At 49.4% G+C, this 21,498-nt stretch overlaps 8 protein-coding genes across 8 annotated transcripts; 4 read left to right on the plus strand and 4 right to left on the minus strand.

Moving 5' to 3' along the window:
- Positions 1 to 776: 776 nt before the first annotated feature.
- On the minus strand, positions 777 to 3,371 carry AUEXF2481DRAFT_6154 (uncharacterized protein; the record flags this gene model as incomplete). Its single annotated transcript, XM_013487016.1, has 2 exons — positions 777 to 1,940; positions 2,022 to 3,371. 2 exons carry the CDS (start codon positions 3,369 to 3,371, stop codon positions 777 to 779), a joined length of 2,514 nt encoding a protein of 837 aa, XP_013342470.1.
- Positions 3,372 to 4,648: 1,277 nt separating this feature from the next.
- AUEXF2481DRAFT_66787 (uncharacterized protein) lies at positions 4,649 to 5,179 on the minus strand (the record flags this gene model as incomplete). Its single annotated transcript, XM_013487172.1, has 2 exons — positions 4,649 to 4,942; positions 4,988 to 5,179. The coding sequence occupies 2 exons, from the start codon at positions 5,177 to 5,179 to the stop codon at positions 4,649 to 4,651; spliced, it is 486 nt and encodes a 161-aa protein (XP_013342626.1).
- A 410-nt stretch (positions 5,180 to 5,589) lies between these two features.
- Positions 5,590 to 7,628, plus strand: AUEXF2481DRAFT_41293 (uncharacterized protein). Its single transcript, XM_013487121.1, has 3 exons — positions 5,590 to 5,847; positions 5,900 to 6,066; positions 6,124 to 7,628. The coding sequence occupies exons 1-3, from the start codon at positions 5,810 to 5,812 to the stop codon at positions 7,383 to 7,385; spliced, it is 1,467 nt and encodes a 488-aa protein (XP_013342575.1). The 5' UTR covers positions 5,590 to 5,809; the 3' UTR covers positions 7,386 to 7,628.
- Positions 7,629 to 7,774: 146 nt separating this feature from the next.
- AUEXF2481DRAFT_66680 (uncharacterized protein) lies at positions 7,775 to 10,663 on the plus strand (the record flags this gene model as incomplete). The annotated part of the gene is made up of 2 exons (XM_013487162.1): positions 7,775 to 8,848; positions 8,897 to 10,663. 2 exons carry the CDS (start codon positions 7,775 to 7,777, stop codon positions 10,661 to 10,663), a joined length of 2,841 nt encoding a protein of 946 aa, XP_013342616.1.
- Positions 10,664 to 11,686: 1,023 nt separating this feature from the next.
- Positions 11,687 to 13,588, minus strand: AUEXF2481DRAFT_66700 (uncharacterized protein; the record flags this gene model as incomplete). Its single annotated transcript, XM_013487163.1, has 1 exon — positions 11,687 to 13,588. The coding sequence occupies one exon, from the start codon at positions 13,586 to 13,588 to the stop codon at positions 11,687 to 11,689; it is 1,902 nt and encodes a 633-aa protein (XP_013342617.1).
- A 396-nt stretch (positions 13,589 to 13,984) lies between these two features.
- Positions 13,985 to 15,684, plus strand: AUEXF2481DRAFT_293113 (uncharacterized protein). The gene is made up of 2 exons (XM_013487248.1): positions 13,985 to 14,397; positions 14,502 to 15,684. The coding sequence occupies exons 1-2, from the start codon at positions 14,246 to 14,248 to the stop codon at positions 15,637 to 15,639; spliced, it is 1,290 nt and encodes a 429-aa protein (XP_013342702.1). The 5' UTR covers positions 13,985 to 14,245; the 3' UTR covers positions 15,640 to 15,684.
- Positions 15,685 to 16,293: 609 nt separating this feature from the next.
- Positions 16,294 to 18,581, plus strand: AUEXF2481DRAFT_30652 (glycoside hydrolase family 5 protein; the record flags this gene model as incomplete). The annotated part of the gene is made up of 2 exons (XM_013487071.1): positions 16,294 to 16,900; positions 16,951 to 18,581. The coding sequence occupies 2 exons, from the start codon at positions 16,294 to 16,296 to the stop codon at positions 18,579 to 18,581; spliced, it is 2,238 nt and encodes a 745-aa protein (XP_013342525.1).
- Positions 18,582 to 19,992: 1,411 nt separating this feature from the next.
- AUEXF2481DRAFT_54524 (uncharacterized protein) lies at positions 19,993 to 20,787 on the minus strand (the record flags this gene model as incomplete). Its single annotated transcript, XM_013487159.1, has 2 exons — positions 19,993 to 20,063; positions 20,577 to 20,787. Coding segments are annotated over 2 exons (282 nt in total), but the record flags the coding sequence as incomplete, so codon positions are not given.
- Positions 20,788 to 21,498: the final 711 nt, after the last annotated feature.

A 21,498-nucleotide genomic window follows, 5' to 3' on the forward strand; every position in this document is an offset into this window, starting at 1 on the left:
GTTCGCAGAAGCGAATCTCCCTAAGCGAGTATCATACCGCTAGACCACGAGACCTGATCAACTGTGATTGGTTGATGAAACTTGGCGGAGAAATGATGATTATAGACATCTGGCGTAAGGCGTAGGCGGCATCAAGCCCATCGAATCTCACTGGTGTGATCATCACCTCGAGGAACCATGAAGACTTCATCACAACTCTGACTCGACAGGTCTGGAAAGCTATACTGACTTGTGTATGTACGTGATGCCTCGAGTCAATCTCGGTTGAAAATTTGTGACGTTACCTCACCGATGTTTTCCATCCATGTTATAGAGCACGAAGCGAAAGACAGTCACGCCTCATTCACACAGCACAACTTGTTTCCATGCGCTTATACAGATGCAGAATGATCGAGTAAGATCTTTCAATCATAATCAAGCGCTTGTCAAACATTTGTAGGGAGCCCACGTGGATTGTGATCAAGAAAAAAAAAAACCTGCTTGACTTTCTTGCCAAAGGAATCACCCTGGACAGTCCTTTGAATCTGGTGGACTGAAGAGATAGACTGCAATCATCATGGAATTCCATCAGTTACTTACACCGAAAGTATCTATTATAAAAGCTTGTCGCATTCCTGGAACAATCGAATGGCGATAATCTAGACTGCGCATCGTAAGCATGTTACTTTGCTGAAAGAGAGGTCACAGAAATGCAAAGTTCTCTTCGTAGCGCAGACTTTTAACTGTGAGATATGAGTGTGCCATTCATTCACATATCTCGACTTCCACGTAATGACTCAAGCTCTAACAGCAAGAATACTCTTTCCCCCATCAGTGCCAAGTCTGACTCTAGTCTTGAAGCGCACACACTGCGTACCCAACTTCTTAGCCCTACCATCCTCGTCTTCGTCCAAGATAGCAGAAGGAGCAAACAATAAGCTCTCACCAACATCTAGATTGATGATCTGCTCGAATAGTTTAGCTGCTCCTTGCTTTTTGCCCTGACCTTGCTCAACAGTGACGAGGTCGGATGCACCTGCCAGATGACCGCGTAGAGTGGCGAGCCAATCTGGCGACGTGAAGCGGTGAACAAGGGGGATGGAGCAGAGATCGAGTAGCTTTGGCGAGATTGTGGGTTCTTGTGTCGCGATGACTACTCTGCAGGCATTGTGGCGCTGTTCACGAATAACCGTGAGTAAATTCTCGGTGAAGGTCTCTGCTGCAGGAGCGGCTTGCATGAATTTGTGAGCTTCGTCGAGGCAGAGGAGAGGGCCAGACTCCGGACGAGACGAAATGAACAGAGAGAGTAAAATGTCGAAGAGTGTGCATGTGGTACTGCTATCCAGGAAAGGGTCACTGAGGTCGACGATGGTGAGGGTACCTGGGGACGTGGTGAACATGTCGCTCTTCTTGGCAGTTTTGGAGGCTTTGGTGGCCTTGATGCAGCTAGGATCGAGGAATGATTCGAGAAGGTTGAGACGCATGTCCATCATGACCTTTTGGCCAGGCTGAAGACCCTCATTGTCGAGGTTTGCTTTGAAGGTTGCGTAATTGAAGGGCAAGCCGGACATTGCCATCTCACGAAGGATGCGCATGATGACTTCCATGTACAAAGGCACAGTGGTTTCACTTTCCTGGAAAGCCATGAGGCGATGCATGCGTTCGGCTGTCAGATGATGAGACTGCAGGACTAAAGGCTGAATGTCAAGAAGGTGTGCAGCCGAGGAGGAAATGGTAGTCTTGTAGATAGACGATAAAGCGTGGTAATTGCTGCGAGAAACCAAAATGTTGACTCTGACGCCCAGAGAAACGAGATAGGCTGCTTCACAGATGTTGTGCGAAGATGCAGTGTTGTTGTGGAAGACGACACCAGCCAGCGGCTTGGGCAGCACTCCAACCTTGGACGATGCGAACAAACAATTCTCTATGATTGCCGAAAGGGTATAACCCTTGCCACTACCCTGAGAGCCGCAGATGAATGCCGATCAGGGAGTGTTGGTATTGAGCAGAATTGGTTCGGGCTCGGATACGGATTCATGGACCTCCTTCTCCTCATTCGCAGGCAAAGGATCAGATATACGACAGCCGAGGAAGGCGTATTGGGGGAACATCTTGGCGTTCTTGTATCTTGCCTCCGAGGCTTCCTTGACAGTGAGTGATAGCAAGGGTGTAGTGCGAAGTTGCTCATCTGCACCAGACGCGTGGTTTTCTCCAGTATGGTGAAGCAGCATGTATTTGCCGCGCTCTCCAAAGACCGATCCGAGCTTAGACTGCTGCTGGTTCGATGCAGAAGTAAATGGAGAAGGTGGAATGTCAAACTTAAAGGCTGGCGCGGTGATTTTGACTTGAGGAGGTGATGAGCCTCTATCAAAGCTAGGCAAAGCCGTGTTCGTAGTGGATTGCGATCCGAAGAGGTTGGTAGGCGGAGCGGTGGAAAACAGGAGAGAAGGCAAAACCTTCACTGGCGGATTGTCCGCACTCAGAGCCTGAGGAAGATCGGCTGCCATTGTAGAGATAGATCGGAAAGGATCGTGGTAGCCAGATGGCTTGATTTGCTCAGCCATGGCAGGTTTCGATGCTGGATTGTCGGTGGAAAGTTCGTTAGCCATGACTTTAGATGAAGAAGCTGGCTTATTGCGAGTCGATGGATCATATATGCTCCGTGGTGCAGGGACAACTGAGACATCCTTCAGCAACTTTTCTGCACTCTGGTTCTTGTCGCTGTTTGGACCTGATGTGTCGCAAGAGAAAGTAGTGACAGCCTTTGTCTTGGGTAAAGAGCCGAAAATTGAATCAGGCGCTGGTATGTCAACGTTCTGCTTTGAGTGTTTCAAGGAAGAAACTTCGGCTTTCTTCTTGACAGGCGCAAAGCTGAACGTTGGAGTAGTGTCTGACTGGAAAATGCCGTCTAGTTTTGATTTCGTTGGCAAGCCGAAGAATGACTTCGACTCAGTCGTATCAGCGACGTCTTCCTTGGGTTCGCGCGGCGGGATAGCGTTGAGCCAGGCACAAACTTGTTCTGATGACATGTTGTTGTGACCAGATGCGAAAGAGTCTTTCACTGAGTGCTGTGATTTGAGAACAGACGCTGGCTGTGCAGATTGTGTCTCCATTTTGGTGTTGTCAGAACCACCAGAAGCAGCCAATGTGTTGGCGTTAGGGGCTGCACTACCCGGCGCGACAGGCAGACCAGGTTCACTGCTTAGCGACGAGTCACTTTGATGCAAACTTTCGTAGTCAATCAGCCTCAACTGCTCTAGCGACTGATCTTTGAATGGTTCTATGGATGTGATGGTTTGGAAGCACTCGTCCTGGTTTATGAACATCTGTAACTGAAAGGTAGGCACGAATTTCGAGCCGATAGTGCCCTTTGGGTTGGATTTGAACTTCATCCTCCAAATTGGGTTTGATGTTTCAACATTCTCAGACCGATTAGAACCATAGAAAGCTTTCTCTCGCGGAAATTCCTGACCTTTGAGATTGTTCGCGGACACTTGGCGTGGACTGTGGTTGAATCTTCTTGGTGGTCAATCTCTCGATCATATTGCCAAATTGAGATGTTGCATGCATGGAACTGTCTAGACCTTTCATGGACGTATATGAGGAGCGCAAAGTTGATCCATCACCAGCCATTGTTTTCCTGACCGGACTATCTATAGAAATCTCTTGCGTGATTGGAGGCGAAAGGATCTCGGGAATATGATAGTACTTATTTACTTAGTGTTCATACTGCCTCGGTGTCGATAGCCTTCGAATCTGATGAGGCCCTCTTGTTCGAATCATGTGCAAACGGTCTTTACATCGAAGGATTGAACGTGGAGGAGTAAACGAAGTGTCAAACAAACTTTCGTTCGGATGCCTGGGCGTCTCATTGATCTGCCAAGATTAGATAAGATCCATCTCACCATGCCACTGTTGCCTGGCACAACAACAACACGTCCAGCAATCGTGACTTCCTCAGGATCCTTCACTGCCAGTATCACCATCACTTCTCAATGACACATTCTAGGCAGCGCTCCAGGCAGCAGTCACGCTTACATAATCCCGCCCCCCCCTCCTCGTCCCTATATAAACGGCCCTCCTCTTCCCTCCTCTCCCTTTCCTTCCCTCACGTCTTCTTGCCTTCTGGCTTAGATCAAGTGTAGTATCTGTTCTTTCCTAGTTTGACCACTTGGAATCTTTTTTTCATTTATCAAACATGTTTTTGGAATACAGCCCATGACCTCTGGAGCTTTGTCTCTATTGTCTGGTGGCATGGTGTCGCTCGTATTGCACTATCTCGAGCTGATGCGAAAATCTCTTTTCGTTGATTCACTGGCTGCAAAGCTGGGGGTTGAAGAAGAGGTGTTGGTGATGGACTACAAGGAGTGATGAGGACAGTGTAGAGTAGTTGGGAAGTTGGATTATCCTGTTCGCTTTCACTGTTTAGCCAGACTCGATACGGATAATGATGCCGCAGATGATGCGCGGCTGACTGATGCGCAATGTTTGAAGTCCCACTTGCATAATTTGGAAGTACGGTTTGGAGTTGTTTGAAAAGTTGTGTTTTGTACATGGTAGAAGAAGAAAAGGAGAACCGTGGAGCGCCAGATATGCCAGGTATTTCTACACAAGAACAGACGATCAGCGCAGTGGTGGCTTACTGAGCTTGACAGAGCAAGGCAACACATTACCAGACGCGGCAAAGGACCTGACCGCCGATCTTTCTCTCGACACACTCTCGTGCCTCCATGATGCCCTTGTCAGTGCTGACGAAAATGCACTCTCCAACCTGTCTCAGCCCTCTGATGAACTTGCAGTCTTTGCCTCTAACAATCTCTCCCAACTCGTTGCTGCTCAACCAGATACGCTTTGTGGGCTTTGACAACAACTTCATCTTTCTCAACACGGGTTCGCCGTCCCAGTACTTCATGCCAAGCCATAGCCTTCTTGTTGCGCGATTTTGTTGTGTGACTTCCTCAAGCTCTTGAGTGACAGATTTTGACGGTGTTGTGGCGCTCTCGTCGACGTGTGCTGGTGGCAGCAGTTTTGCGGGTGGTGTGGGGCCGCCGAGGGTGACGGATGAGAGGAAGCCTTGCTTTTGGAGGAGGAGAGACAGCGAGAGGTGCATGCGAGAAAGAGGGATTGACGTAACTCCAAGGCGGGCAAGAGATGCGTTCTGCATGTGCGAGCAGACGTGGGCGAGGTTGACCAAAGACATGGTGTTGATATAGGACGCCCTCTCGGCGCGAGTGATTGACGAAAGATTTGTGGAGGGAAGATTTGTTCGACAGCCCAGGATGCAAGCGTAGAGTCGTCGCGCGTGTGAGCGGATGTGGTGTGGTATAGGGCGATGCAGGAACAATTAATTCATGAATATCGCGGTCGGCTTTCTCACATTCTGTCTCGAGTCTTGGCGGTCGGGGTTCCGCTATGGAGCAAAAGGCGAGAGCGGGCCAATCAACATCCGAACAGCCCGCCCTTCATCATCAACATGTGATAGCGCCCACCACCTTTGCGACACGGTAAGCGCCCGACTACCTGCAGAAGATAGCATCATCTCTATGCCACCATCCAATTGCATCTCAAGAAGCAAGCGATTGTCATGCCACATATATATTTAGATCCCCTCCCCCGCCATCAACATGTCTCCGCTCTTTCTTTTGCTGTTGGGCCTCTTGGTCAAATTCCCGACCGCTTTCTCCATTGAATATATCTTCAATTACCTCTGCACTGATTACATTGCTCATCTTGTTGAGTTCATCGAGGCTTACATTCATGTTGTGGATGTTGTGAGGTATCAGCCTTATCGAGAAAGAACTCAGAGGCCACAAACAACACGACCTTGAGAATGCCTGCCTTACCTGGAGAGGCACTGCTTCTGAACATGTACGTTGGACAGCATGTATATCCTCGCTCTTCAAGTACTGACTTGTAGTAGCTTCGTCGATGTACATGCCTACTTCAATCAACCTGCCTCGAAGCCTGTCCATCATCGCTTCGACAAAGGCTCGTATCTGTATTTGTACTACAATTCTACTCAGAGGCGAGCTCGTCTCGAGGTCGCCAATTCGGCCGGGACTCCTGACCAGGATGCCTTCAATGGCTGTATGTCTAGCCTTGACATTCCCAAATCATGCATTGGTGACTGACGAATACTCGCAGACCTGGATCATGCCATGTTCGCAAACTCATACAAGCATCCGAACTTGTTCACAATAGGTGTGGAAAGCCTGAGACATGGAGGCGCTTCACCAAGACCTGCGGACCACTCTCATTGGCATCTTCCAGCCTTTGGCCTGACGCATGAACACAAATATCTGTACAAGATACACACTCTGGACCTCTATCTCTGGACGACCAACGACGCGATCAAGTTCTTGGATCTCATGAAGCGTATCCTGCCTCAGCAGAATCTCGACATACATGAAGCAGCACCTCTTCCAGAGCACGACGGGAGCATGAGCCCAGTGGTGCAGCAGCTAGAGAGTATGGCTATCCACACTCCGCCACATGCCTGTGCGGCAAGTACTGTCTCGAACGCATCGCATCAGAGTCGACAAGGCCACACTCCAGAAGGTCAGAGGACGGTATTTCTACAGACAGCTCTAGCTTCACCACCTATGTCGGCGTCTCAATTGGCTCCGTACAATCCAGCAGCACCTTCTGCACCCGAACCAATAGCTCATCGAGAGAAAACGCCACCACCACCTGATGCAGGTAGCGGAACTGGTCTCACTGCTACAGCAATTCACGACCATCCAGGTGCTTACACAACAGCTGGGGCGCAATACAACAATGTTCCACCACAGCGTGGCTTTCCTGGGCCACCACAAAGGGCGACGAGCCTCGGGTCATTCCCACCTCCACCACCTCTTGCCACACACTCCACTCATCCCAGCTTGCAGACGGCGCATTCGTTCGCAGGACCTCCGACGTCTTCACAAAGCAGCACGCCTCAACAGCAGCATCATGCCCAGACTCAATACGCATCATACCCGCAACACCAGTCAGCTCAGTACCCACAGTCACCTGGCTTTTCAATGCACACGCCTCTGCAGTCACCAGGTGTTCCAGGTACGCCCAGCCAGCCGCCCGCGTACGGGATACACACACCGCTACAGTCGCCAGCATTTGCACCGCAGCATTTCCCTCAGTCACCAGGCTTAGGTTCAACACCTCATGGTGGTTTCTCAAACTACACGTACGGAGCGCAATCTTCGCGGTTGACATTGCCAACCGAGGCATTTGCAGTGCATAGTCAAGCGTACAGACCCACAGAGCAAGAGGTATCGGCGCATGGACACGGACACGGATCCAAGGTGCAGCAGCAGGTGCCATTCAAACCCGGAGGCTTCGAGGAGAGGTTGAAGAAGACAGAAAAAGGAGTCGGAAGATTCTTGAGAAAGCTGGATCAGAAAATGTAGATGGCACAGTAAGAGATGAGAGTTATGATTTATGCATTATTTGAATAAAAGAAGTGACAATGATTCAGAGGGAAAGCGTTGCCGATGTCGCAAAGTCTGGCGAGTATGACGTGCGTGTCAGGGACAGCCCAAAAGTTGTAGCTCGGATTAGGATAGTCTGTGGGTACTTCTGTTACTCAGTTGAGGACTATAAGATGAACTGCGGTGGAGCATGGCCGGTGTTCGAAACAGCAGCAGACGGGCACGAAGTTGGGACTGGTGAGTGAAAGTGAAGATTGCAGTGAGTTGTTGTTAGGCGCTGGGGATTGACTGCGTAGCGATAGTGAGCTGTGACTAAGTGTCGCATGATCACAAGCAATTGTCAACTCTGCGTGTAGCATTACTAGATCATGGCGGCCGCCTTTCGTTATAGCTCATCGCTAACGGTGAATTCATCGAATGCAGGCTCAGAAACGGATGAGCAGCTCCTTCCCCATCGGCCATCGTTTCCTCCGTCAAGAGGCAGTTACCAGCAAGAGACGCAGCAACAGCACAACCTTCCCACCTTGTCGCACCGACTCCGCCACGACGCATCTATCCTCGCGCTTGCCCTGTCGAACAACGCAGTGTTTGCTGGGACACAACGCGGTGAGATTCTCGTCTACTCTCTCGACACGTACGAGCGCATCGCTCTGCTCGAAGCGCACAAGAGCAGCGTCCTCGACCTCTGCATCTGCGAAGATGAGAATTTGCTCTTCTCCAGCGCCGCAGACCGCATCACGAACGTCTGGGACTTGAAGACGTATCAACACGTCTACTCGTTATACTCGCGCTACGATACCGGCGATGTCTTTTGCGTCGCATACTCATCACTCCTACGCACCGTTTACCTCGGAGCTCAGAACACCAGTATCCAGTGGTACGACTTGAAAGAGAAGGATAAGAGACCCAAGCCGAAAAAGAATGATCACCCCTCCTTGAGACAAGACCCTTTCTTCGACTCGCGCGGACCTGGTGGAGTGCAGACTCCCAGACCTGCCGATCACGGTCTTCCTGCTCGTCATGCTGCTGGAGGTGAAGTCTTGGAGATTGATCGGGATAACATCAAGCACTTTGCTCACTTTGGCTACGTCTACTGCATGATGTTGGCAAAGGGCGTCGTGCCAGACGCGCCTGGCGATCAGGTCTTGATCTCTGCTGGTGGAGACGGTGCGATCAACCTCTGGACCATGGATGCCGACCGTGGAGGTGCCGTTGACCTTCTCTACAGTCTTGATGACGGTAGAGAGGAAGGCCAGTCCATCCTGTCCATTGCCATTGACGGCACCTTTCTCTACTCTGGTCGCACTGGTGGTGAAGTCAACGTCTGGGACCTCGAGACGAGACAGCTTGTCAGAAGCTTGAAGGCACACAGAGACGATGTCCTATCTATCTGCATAGGAGGCGGATACATGTTCTCGGCCGCCGTCACCGGTTACGTCAGAGTAAGTAGTCTACCGTCTTCTTCTTCAACTTGGACTAACATGGAGCAGAAATTCGACCGTCAATATCAATGCGCGAGTAGACTTCACGCTCACGAGGGTCAGATCTTGACTTCAGCTTTCACTTACTACAAGGGCAAACCCATGTATGTTACTGGAGCCAACGATAACACTGTCGCTGTTTGGGATGTCAGCGACTGCATCATGTCTCCCACGGCCGTCAAGAGAACGACCGACGAACAGATGTTGGACCATCTCAAGCGTTTCATCTCTTATCGTACTGTTTCTTCCGACCCCAGATACAAGGCTGACTGTCGTCGTGGTGCTTCCTATCTCCGCTCCGTCTTTAAGAGCTTCGGTGCTGCTACCGAGATGTTGCCCACCGAGGACGGCTCAAACCCTGTCATCCTCGCTCGCTTTAGAGGTAACCCATCCACTGCAGCCACCAGGAAAAAAGTCCTGTTCTACGGTCACTATGACGTTGTCGCTGCCGACAACGAGCAAGGCAAATGGGTCACTGATCCTTTCGTCATGGAAGGCATGGACGGCTACCTCTACGGCAGAGGCACATCAGACAACAAGGGTCCCATTATGGCAGCCATCTTTGCCTGCGCCGAACTCATGTCTGAACAAGCTCTGGGCTCAGATGTCATCTTCTTAATCGAAGGTGAGGAAGAAAGTGGTTCGCGTGGATTTGCAAAGGCTGTCAAGCAGCACAAGTATATCATTGGAGATGTCGACTGGATCCTGCTTGCTAACAGTTATTGGCTGGACGACTCGATACCCTGCATCACCTACGGCCTTCGTGGTGTTGTTCATGCTACTGTTCAAGTGGAAAGTGATCACCCTGATCTGCACAGTGGTGTTGACGGAAGCTCACAGCTTGACGAACCTCTAAAAGATCTTGTCATGCTCCTTTCCACCCTCACAGGTACTCACGGCAAGATCAAGATTCCAAGCTTCTACGACCCCATCCCAGACTTGAGCAAAGAGGAGGAGATCCTATACGAGGACATTACACAAGCACTAGTTGCAAGAAATCCTGATCTTGGTGATCCTCACGACCTCGCTCTCTCACTGATGCGCCGCTGGCGTGAAGCCTCTTTGACGGTTCACCGCTTCCAAACTTCGGGCCCCGCAAACGCAACTATCATCCCTAGACTTGCAAAGGCAGCACTATCACTCCGTCTGGTACCCAACCAGGAAGCAGACACTGTTGGTGATGCGTTGATCAAGTACTTGCAGTCAGAGTTCAACAAGCTTGGTTCGCACAACCGCATGACCGTCACAATCGACCATCAAGCCGAGCCCTGGCTGGGTGACTTCAACAACCAGATCTTCCAAACTCTCGACAAGGCAATCATGGATGTCTGGGGTCCCATCCCAGAAGTGCCCCAGCATCGCAGAAAATCCTCGCTCGCAGTCAGCAAGGAGAACGTCCTCAAGGTCACGATACCAAAGAAGGAAGACATACAGAACATGCACGCATCCAAGCCCTCACCCACAACCTCAACAGTCCTCGCGAACGGTGGACCAAACACTTCTGCACTATCGGATATTACCAACGACAGCATCAACTTGCCCATACAGCAACCTTCTACCAAAAAGTCGCGCACAAAGCCTCTGTACATTAGAGAAGGTGGTTCGATTCCTGCCATCCGCTTCCTCGAGAAGGAGTTTGGAGCCCCAGCTGCACACTTTCCTTGTGGACAGGCTTCTGACAGCGCCCATCTGGACAATGAGCGTCTTCGCTTGACCAACCTCTACAAGAGTAAGGACATCTTTAAGCGTGTGTTTAAAGATTTGCCTATGAAGTGAACGGATTGGATAGACGAGTTTGCATAAACAAGATCGGACAGACGAGCTTACATAATTAAGACTGAGACAATGGTTCACGAGGATACAGCATGGAGTGTTTGGCATAGCGACGTTTGAAGGAAGACAGGAGTAAGAGGCACAGGATTGGCGTTTTACTTCCCTTTTGTATCCCGGCTCCAAAGGCATTTCCAACAGTCCTTGTACAAGAAACAGAGATACCCCCTTTTCCCGTATAGAAGTATGGAAAAAAGAAAAAAAAAGAGACGCTTTACATTGCCGCTGTTTGCTAGACTTCTCGTATTTCAAGGCAGCAGTAGCATTGATGTTTGCACCTCTCTCGTACTTTCTTCCAGGCAACAACATTTGTTCGTGTCGAAAGCTCGTCTTGAAAGTTTTTTTTGTCCTTTAAAGGTGGAAGGATTCGATGTGGCTGACACCCCGTTTATCGTATAGCCCGCGAAAGTCTCTCGTTTTGCCGCGCGTCCTACTCGTAAATACATACATCAAGGATATGAGTGGTCGATGATACGAAAGATGTCACCGAGAATATGTCACTGAACCCTCTGCACGATTTCGTTTTCGAGCTACTTTGGGAAGGAGCGAAAAGCTTTAAATAAGGCTTGATTTGATTAGGGGGGGGTTAGAAAAGCTTGTGTGGTGTGTAGAGCTGGAGGCGGACTTAAGAGGTAATTAAGCTAGAGATTGGAAAATAGGCAGTTGCGTTTTTCTTGAGTCGAGGTAAAGAGAGTTTGTGGGGGTTTGATTGAAATGCCTTTCTTCTGTATGTGACCTTGCGTGTTAAGTGAACTATGCAGGTTCCGAAGATATACAGTGGCTTAAGTCTGCAGCGAATGAAATTTGTGATGGCAAAGATTCAGAAGGGGAAAAAGTCCACGTTGAGACGAGTCAAAGACGGAAAAGAAAAGGAAGAATTTTGGTCGTTGATCATATTATTTTTCTGGCTTGGGGTGATAAACTGCAGCGTTTGCTCAATTCCATCTCTGTTTAGCCTTTTGCCTTCATCTACACCATATCGTTCCAGAGATTGTAAGCTGCTACATCCGGTCCTGACCATGTCTCTCCATAGGGATTCGTTCTCTTGCCCTCGAAGAATGCATTGTGCGCCTGTTGCAAAACGTTTAACCAACTCCCCGGCTCGGGCTCCTTTAGCCATTGATTGTGAATATGATATGTCCATGCTCCCTTGAAGAAATGCTCCAGTGTGCGGTTGGTAGGTGGGAACTTGTCTTCTTCGAGCTTGTATTCCAGAACAGCGCCAGAGTGGTTTAGAGCATAGATGTCAGAAGCAGAAGGGGCAGGGAAACTATTCATGGGGCCTGGCATGGGCGTTATAGTGATATGCGTAGATGCAGAAGCAGGGGATTTTGCCACGGCTCTCTGGCGGAATTTGGCAGAGCGAGAGACTTGACTTCTGAGGCCCTCATCGTTGGAAGCTGTAGTGTTCTGATTAATGCGGGAAAGTTGAACATCATCGTAGCTCTCCCACTCATTCTTGAGGGTATTCTTGAATACAGCGCCGTAGTCGCGTAGACAAGGTATCGTGCATCTGCCCTGTCTATCCCAATTGAATTCTGTCCAGATGGGATCGAAAGCAGCGGTTTCAAGCATAGGAAATTCTTGATCGCGACCTTCTTTCCAGATCATGCGGCCAATGACTCTAGGGTGGAAGTTGAGACCCATACGTACACCTCCGCGTAAGAGATAACTGGAGAGAGAAGAGTTGGCTGTCAGACTCATAATTGCAGTGTTGTAATCGCCGGGATTATTATGAGCGCCCCAGCGTTCGGCGAAAGAGTGGTTTCGAGGCAGAAGCAAAGGCCGGAGATCACGGAGCATCAATGCATCCATGTCAAGATACACTCCGCCGTGTTGATGCAGGATGATGAAGCGCACGGTGTCGGAGATTGCTTGTGGGAAGAAAGTCATCTGCTTTGGGCTCAGAGTAATCCATTGTTGACCATTGGCATCTTCGATAAGACCGTCAGCGATGGCAACTTCGCCCTCAGCATTAGGTAGGCCCTTAGTCTTGTAGTAGCCTACGCCGTCGGTGTTGTCGAACTCTTTCGGCAGGGGCATCCTTGTGGGAAATTTCCATGGTAGGACTCTGATGTCGCCGCGTTCGACCAGGGGTAAGAAACGAGCAAACAGAGGGTCATGATTTAGCATCTTGTCTACAGCATCTGGAGCTCTGTCGGTATCTGCCCATAGCCATAGTCGACTGCAAGGCAGATTTTGAGTGTAGAGATATGATTTGACAAAGGCCTCAAGACGCCATGTAGCGGGGCCAGCCCAGTAGACGTGATAAGGAATGATAGGGCCAGAACAGAATCCAAGGGTTGTCTTCGAAGAAGGTTTGACGACCTTTGTAGAGACGTAATGCTTCAAAGTGTTGCCAAATCCATCTGCATTGAGATATTCTGCCTTTTTTGGGTCTTGTTCACTTGCGCGATTGACCTGCTCAGGCAAACGATAGTATTTCTCTTCCTTATTCGAGAGAAACTCCAAGCAGCTGAAAACATCGCGCATCTTCTCAACACCCTCGTATGAGCCTCTGCATTCTTCTACGAGCATTTGTATGTCGGCTTCTGTGTCGACATGCGGCCGAGGACCGAAGAAGTCGTCGCGGGGGACAACAGCACTTGAGGGTCGATTGAACACATTGGCGTGAGGATTGATGACTACGGTGCGAGAAGTGCTGACTAGTGGTATCTGCACATTCTCTGTCTCGCTCTGCTTGATGATGTCGACATCTGTGAGGTGTGTGATTTGTTGACGGGCTTTGTGTCTAGCTGAAGGATCCTGTGCAAGTTGGATAGTGGCGTAGATCGCGGCGTAGAAAATGAGGGCCAGAGAAAGATTGCGGACAAGCGAGAAGATTGCCCGGACTCGGCCTGCGTCAGGCATTGCAGCTCAACGCAGGGAGGAATGATGCACAGGATAGGTAATATTAGGTGAGGTGCAACAAATTGAAGGTGTTGATTATAAAGTGAGCGACCCAGATCAGTGACAAGGTCAGAGGCACTTTCTTAGGTTCGAAGAAATATAATGTCGAATTATCGATCAACCATAACAATGCTAAGGGTCCAGGCTGTTTTTGTGTGAGGAAGGTCGGAAGGAGAACTAGGAATTTGAGCTGAAGAGATGAGGTTGGGAGAGATTGAAGGAACAGTTGCGGTAAAGACAGTGGGGCGCTCAGAGTATTATTACACGAGGAACAAGAGAAGCGAGAAAGCCGACCGCTTGCGTGAGTTCGTGGTGTTCAGCCATCTGGCTGAGGACGAGACTTGTCAAATGGTACATGCGGCGTCGAGCTAGTGCTGCATTCATCGATTAGCGCCCGGTCGACGAAGCTTGTTTCTTCTCAAAGGGGTCCACGGGCTCCTTCCCCACAAACACGTGCCAATTCTCTTCCTCTGCCGTCGTCGACGCCTGGCCAGCCGTAATCTCCTCAAGACACCACAACCTAAAATCGTCTAGTTTACTCGATCGAAACGTCCCACCACAGTGACATTTTCCCCTCGATGTCGCTACACTTGTCTTTTCCAACCTATCATCATTCCCATGCTGCTGTCTTATCGCTGTCTGTTGCGCTCCTCACAGACTTCACGTTTGAACTTTCACCGCTTTATCTACGACCAGTACTCGACACTATCTTCTTCGCGTAGAGAGCAGGTAACCATTCCGTGCAGATCTAATGGTCACATTACACTAAGGCAAGTCTTCATCGTCGCTGGGGCGCTCGTATATCCCTCATCGTATTTTTAAATCCATCGCTGGCTTGCGTAACACTCCCTTCTGACTCGAATTACCCCTAAAGTTTGTTCCACCCTCTTGTTGCTTCGGGGCCCGCGCTGCCCATAATTTTGTACCTTCCTCCCGGCCCCTTGCTGCCTGCCGCCTTTCCTGCGGTTAATGTTGGCGCCGCACTTTCAGCCGTCACTTCGGCCACTGTCGTGCAGATAAACTATCGTTGTTCGCAAGAACATCGTTATCCTACACCTGTTCATGATGTCTTGACAGGCTACGACTGGGTCTTGGAACATCTGGTTTCCACCAAAGCTTTCTATCGTCCTGGTAGAGACTTCAACCAACGAGTCAAGCTCGGCGTGTGTGGTGAACTCCTTGGAGGTAGTCTCGCTGCCATGCTCACCTTGACTGAATGTCGTCTACAAGGTCCATACATGGCCGCTGCTGCCATCAATGAGCCCGTTTTAGACTGGGTATTCCCTGAGGAGAATGAAATCGAGTATGAGACCGTCGAAGAACAGTTTTCTTCCTTTGTTGAAAGGCTTCAACGTGGCCGAAGACCAAAGACCAAAGCAAAACTACGCTCGAACAGTTTCTCGACATTTGCAGACAACGAAGTACTCAGCGCTAGCGCATTGCTCAAAGCGAGGCACAGTCTTTTCAGAAGGCCTGAAGATTACTTTGATACCTTCGCATCGCCAATGTTCAACTTTCGATCGCCAGGAGTTGCAGTACCATCACCCCAGCCCAAGACGCCTGCAGATGAATTCGCCGAGCTATCTTTGCTCGAACGAGATGACTTTCACCGGCAGCAGATGAAGATGAGCTCGCTCTCATACAGACTGCAGAATCCGGTCAAGCAGGCAGATGATTTAGTACATTCGAAAAAGCCTCGCAAGAGTCACAAGAGATGGCCCAATGCAGGGAGCGGGCTCAGAATACCTCAGATGCGCATCTCGTCTGCCGTGACTAGTCCGCTATCTGATCAAGCCGAAGAATTCGCTCGACTGATCCAGAGGAGTATTGTGCAGCAAGAGATCCGGACGGTCGCGGCTGAAGGAGACGAGATGGCAAAGGAAGCCGCGTATATGCTGGCTGAGCGTCAAATATATCACAGACAGCCCGAAGCTTTACAACTGTGGTCGCTAGGTCAAACGCAGGACTTACAGCATATCGCTCACTGGTTTGAGCAAGTCCTCAGACAATAACAAAAAGTTTCTACTCCTTTGGATTTTTGTGCTAATAGCGCTTGGCTCCTGGATACCAAGGATTCGTCTTTGAATGGATTTTCCGCAGCATCACAGTTCCAACGATCGGAGAGTCTGGATGAACGCCTCGTCACGTTCGTTGAACCTTCTTCTTGAACACGAGCATCGTTCGCGTCGTAAACGTGACGAGGAAGTGCAATTGATTATGAAAACTATAATCCCCAAAAGCTTTTCGAGACAAATTTCGCTGCACCATTTATAAGCAAACATTTATTTTTGCTTCAAGTTCACAGATCAATCCTCATCAGAAGCTGCGTTGAGGCATAGCACTCCCTTGACTCGCAGCAATGTCGTCGAGATATTCGATTTCTTCAACTCCATCGATTGCCTGCTCTAGCGTGATAGAAATTGCGCACGTTTACAGCTCGTCATTGCTCTGCTTCTCTGCTTCAATTACAGAAGAATGGTTATGACAGAATTGAACACACGGCCATGGAAAATGGCGACCCTGCTTTCTTCCCCACATCCGTCACCCCACCAACCATTGTGTTGACAGAGTCTGGGGAACATGATGCACACCCATCACATCACAATCCTCGAACCAACCGTTATTTTACAAACATTCCCCGATAACCATAATTCCCACCCGTCAATATGCCACGAACACCCCGCGAACACCTCGAACGAGATCCACGAGATCCACGAGATCCAGACGCACAACGCCATCAACGGCGAAAAGGGCATCGCTACAACGACAGTGCAAGCGAATTACTCCCCCAGTCACCACGACACCATCGTAGACGAGATTCAGAGTCCCAAAGTCCGAGGAAAGAGAGACCGAGAAAAAAGAAATATCATTATACAGAAGATGAGAGGACGGAAAGCAGTAACTCTGCGAGTCGGGGGTTGAGTGCGGATGCTCTCGGGCAATTGGACGCCTTGAATGTGGGGGATGCGACTTGGAATAGCAATGGAGGTGTCAAGAGGACTGAGAGATACGAGAGTATCGAGGATGAGGCAAGGAGGAGGGAAAGAAGGGAGAGAAGAGAAAGACGGAGGCGAGAAAGAGAAGGAGGAGAACACCGTTATCGCGAGCGTGGACAACAACCGCGAGTCGTGAGCGGCACTTATCTGGAGCGTGGTGCTGAGCCTTACGATGAGAAGGTGGTACTGGTCGACCGACGGGTGCGAATGAGAGGTGGTGCCGGTAGTGCCGAGTCTGAGGGAAATGAGGCACGAAGGCGCAAACGACGAAAGATTGGTGAGTATGATGCAGAAAAGGGCATGTCGTGACTCTGACAGCTCCTCTAGGTATTGTTGGTATCATCATTATAGTCATACTAGCAATTGTGATACCAGTAGGCGTGGTCTTGTCCAACAAGAAAAAGTCATCTTCACCTGCGGATACAGCCAGCGACACAAGTTCTTCGGCAGGCTCGCCTTCGAACAAGAATCTGGACGGTATGAAAGAGTCGGACATACCAACAGAAGCTCAAGGAACTATCCTAGACCCGTTCACTTGGTACGACACTTCGGACTTTAATGTCACGTATACCGCTGCCACCGTTGGTGGTCTTTCCCTCATGGGGCTCAACGAAACTTGGGACGATTCGGCAAAAGCAAACGACAATGTGCCAGCACTAGATAAGTCCTGGGAGTATGGCAAAATGCCCATCAGAGGTGTCAATGTTGGAGGCTGGCTCAGCATCGAACCAGTCATCACCCCCTCCCTCTTCTCCGACTTCAAGACCAGCGATAGAGTAATCGATGAATGGACGCTCTGCAGTAAGCTCGGTGCCAGCAGAGCTCAAACGACACTGGAAAAGCACTACGCCACGTTCATCACAGAACAAGACTTTGCAGGTATACAGGCTGCTGGCTTTGATCATGTACGCATCCCTTTTTCATACTGGGCAGTCACAACATACGAGGGCGACCCATATGTCTCCAAGATCTCCTGGCGCTATCTACTTCGAGCCATAGAGTGGGCTCGCAAATATGGTCTCCGTATCAATCTCGACCTTCATGGTGCCCCAGGCAGTCAAAATGGTTGGAACCACAGCGGACACCAAGGCGCCATAAACTGGCTAAATGGTACAGACGGCACGCTGAACGGCCAACGTACTCTCGACACTCACTCTCAACTATCGATCTTTTTTTCACAATCGCGCTACAAGAACATCATCACAATCTACGGTCTGGTCAACGAACCCAAAATGACATATCTAGACGTCGACACAGTGCTGACCTGGACCAAATCCGCGATCCAAAAGATTCGCGCCAACAACATGACAGCCATCATAACCTTTGGCGACGGCTTCCGCGGTCTAGACAACTGGCAAGGAGAACTCCAAGACTATGACAATTTACTCCTAGATGTACACCAATACGTCATCTTCAACAATCAACAAATCGCCCTCGATCACAGCAAAAAAGTAGACTTTGCATGTTCAGGCTGGACAAACCAAACTCTACGCTCCTCAGACACAGCGACAGGCTTTGGGCCCACACTTTGCGGAGAATGGAGTCAAGCAGACACAGACTGCGCCACTTATCTCAACAACGTAGGCGTAGGTTCTCGCTGGGAAGGCACATTAAACATGATTTCCACACCCGGCGGCTCTCTTGACGGCAGTGTACTTTCCCCCACCTGTCCTACCGCCAATTCTCCTCGCTGTTCTTGCACGAATGCAAATGCATCGCCCTCGTCTTACTCGGATGGCTATAAACAGTGGTTGAGAGATTTTGCAGAGGCGCAAATGTATAGTTTCGAGAAAGGGTGGGGGTGGTTTTATTGGACGTGGAAGACTGAGAGTGCTACGCAGTGGAGTTATAAAGATGGATTGGCTGCGGGCATCTTACCGAGTAAGACGTGGGAGAGGACGTTTACATGCGGGAGTGTGCCTGATTATGCTGGTATGGGGTTGGCGGAGAATTATTGAGATGACACCAGGTAATGAACCAGATGGATAATGCTGAGCGTGTCGTGCTCAATCTGAGTTTTGATTGGGTTAGATAGATCATGTCTATTTGTACTTTGCGAAGTCTTGAAGTGCTACGCGCTATATTAACGACGACGAAATGCCATAAGCTCTCAAACTCGAGAGTCGTCATCTAGTCAATGACACGATCGCCTCATGCTCATGGTGTCTAAGCACTGATAATTATGCCGAAGCAATATCTGTCTGGGTCAAGGATTTCTTGAAAACTCGTTTTCAGTCATCTCAAAATGCTCCGTTCCCAATGTCTCGTTGAGTATCACTCCGTCACCGAAAACAACTTTGACTGTGAGCCGCTCCGCATGAGTTTCGATTGCAGTCTCAGAGCTCTTCATGTCCGTCATGCGAAAAGATATAAGAGATTCTTACAGATCGGCCATCAAATCTTAACATTTCTAGATCGGCAGTCTTTTAGGCTATAGCGAACTTTACTTATAATGCTAATTTATTACATTATTCTAGGAAGTACGTTAGGTTACGCATATCAAATGGAAATTTTCCTACTATGTTTTTTAAGGCGCCCCCTTGATCGATTTTCATCAAGATGGCGGTTTCCATTGAGGTGGCAGGTACTGGACTTGCTCTAGTTTCTAGACTTGGATACGACTACGTTAGATTAAGTCATCAACCATCCGGCTGGAATCGTAAGGTTTCTTGTAGCACAATTAAACATCATGCGAAAGGTTTCGAGGTAGGGACTCAAGCAGTAAAAGTAGCATAGCTTATAAAGATGATCTAAGATGTAGGATCGCTCCGGGAAGTTCTCCGATGTTGAAAATTATAGACAAGACCTCGAACAACCTCTTGTCTTTGACTAAGCACAACAGGTTGACAAGTACTTATCTTGCATTTCCGCCATTCTCATCTTTATACATCAACTCTGACATCTGGCAACGAGCTTAGTCTCACACGAACAATATTTGCGGAGTCCCAGTAAAGCCTTTTACAAGATTAGACGTATCTGCATGTGATTGGGGGTCGACTCCTTCCTACGGATGTACGGCTGCTGATTCCATCAAGATTGATGCTTATCACACTGTCTTCTTCGCAAAATCATGGCATGAACTTGGGTTTGCTGAATGATCAGAATTGATACATGACCAGACGACTGCATCAGATACAAGTCGAATCAAGCCTACAAGAGCAAGCGACTCTTGATCTGGTCTTCCTCGCGTGATGCCTGGAGCCGTTTCAATGCATCAGCAACAACAAGATTATCAACCCCTAACGCATCCTCAATAGCAACATCCACACTCGCCCCTCTCTCAAGTAACAACTCCACAGTCTTCTCGTGTCCCTCCACAAAAGCGTTATACAAAGGACACAGAAATAACGCATTGCGAGCATCAACATAAGCCCCACGGTCAAGAAGTAATCGCGCGATAGCAATACGATCTGAGACGGCAGCAGCTTGTAACGGTGTCTCTCCTCCAGGTGCACCTTCGATATCAGCCCCTTTGTCGAGAAGGAACTCGACGACCTCGATATTCGTTTCAGCAGCATCGTTGAGTTTCGTCACTGCGCGCACTAGAGGACAGCCTAGGCGATGATGTGCATCGAGATCTGCTCCAAACTCTACAAGTGTGTAAACCAGAGTTTTATGTCCCACAGCTGCACAGAATTGCAATGGAGTCAAGCCACAGGAAGGATCTGTATCTCGCTCATCGACATTGGCGCCTCTTTGCAGTAGCAAATGTGCTATATCGTCCCGCTCGATTTGACACGCATAACGCAATGGTGATGGAGAAAGCCGTGGCTCATCAAGTGCATTGACATCTGCACCAGCATCTAGAAGGGCTTTTGCAATTCCAAAGTGGCCTTTTCCACAAGCGGCTTGTAAGGGCGTTGACCATGAGGGTCCTTCATTGCCGTCTACCAATGCTCTGCGTGATAGTAGAAGGTTCACGACTTCCTCGTTTCCTTTTTCGGCTGCAAGACCGAGTGCTGAGCCATTGTAGCCGAGGGCATTGATATCCGCGCCATATTCGATCAAGAGTTGGACGATCCGTGTATGGCCTTCCTGAGCAGCGAATTGCAATGGCGTTTGGCGATCATCCAGAATTCCTTCGACAGAAGCGCCTTGTTCCAGGAGTCTACGGACTTCTTCCTCATCACCATCTGCAGCAGCTTGATTCAGTGCATTGGGACCTTTAACTTCAGCTGTAGCTATTGCTTGAGATTGATAAGCATACCAGCGACTAAGTGGTATGTGGACTATAAAGTCAAAGACGAAGCGGCCGATAGCATCCCACATTTTCGTAAACAGACTGTCGTTCTCACCGTGGTCAGAGTGAACATGGTCCGAGATGGGAGGCGCGAGTGCTGGTCACATAGTCGACACAGCTCGGCTACGAGAACCTGTCTGATCCTTCCGGTGATGCAGGTCGCGTGTCTGTTGGGTGCCCTTTACGTTGATCGACGTACACCAACATCTTGGCTGCGACCTTGGTAGGACAAAGCGTTTCTCGGAGTCACCGAGATTCTCTTCATCCAGAAATGAATGTGTTTGAGTCGCGACCGTGAGAGAAGAGAGGAGCGTAACGCCAAGACTATGAAGACGGACATCATCCAGGCAGGGTCACCCCATATACTTGACTTCGGCGCTTGAGATTCACGTTTTCTTAATAGCTCAGTCGACTAGAGACTCTGCAGTCACTAGAGATGATTGACACAAGATGAAAGAGTATGAGATATTATGCAAAGAGCATTAAGTTGTACGTGGGAGCTCTGTAGCGGATACTCGCTCTAGTCTGGACATTGGAAGGCCTTTGAGACTGCGGCGTTACTTTGGTCGACATCCTGCGAGCAAAACTAGCAGCAGCCAGAAATCGAACTTTTCTTAGCACCGGTCATAATTGCC

Source organism: Aureobasidium subglaciale (assembly GCF_000721755.1).
Source record: "Aureobasidium subglaciale EXF-2481 unplaced genomic scaffold scaffold_14, whole genome shotgun sequence".
In the NCBI taxonomy this organism is placed as follows: domain Eukaryota; kingdom Fungi; phylum Ascomycota; class Dothideomycetes; order Dothideales; family Saccotheciaceae; genus Aureobasidium; species Aureobasidium subglaciale.

Excerpts from the sequence above, each read along its gene's own strand:
- AUEXF2481DRAFT_41293 (XM_013487121.1), top strand. The coding sequence starts at position 5,810 with ATGCCTGCCTTACCTGGAGAGGCACTGCTTCTGAACAT. Across the intron at positions 5,848-5,899 it reads GAGGCACTGCTTCTGAACAT|CTTCGTCGATGTACATGCCT; the intron begins GTACGTTGGACA and ends GACTTGTAGTAG. Across the intron at positions 6,067-6,123 it reads CCAGGATGCCTTCAATGGCT|ACCTGGATCATGCCATGTTC; the intron begins GTATGTCTAGCC and ends GAATACTCGCAG.
- AUEXF2481DRAFT_293113 (XM_013487248.1), top strand. The coding sequence starts at position 14,246 with ATGCTGCTGTCTTATCGCTGTCTGTTGCGCTCCTCACAGACTTCACGT. Across the intron at positions 14,398-14,501 it reads AATGGTCACATTACACTAAG|TTTGTTCCACCCTCTTGTTG; the intron begins GCAAGTCTTCAT and ends TTACCCCTAAAG.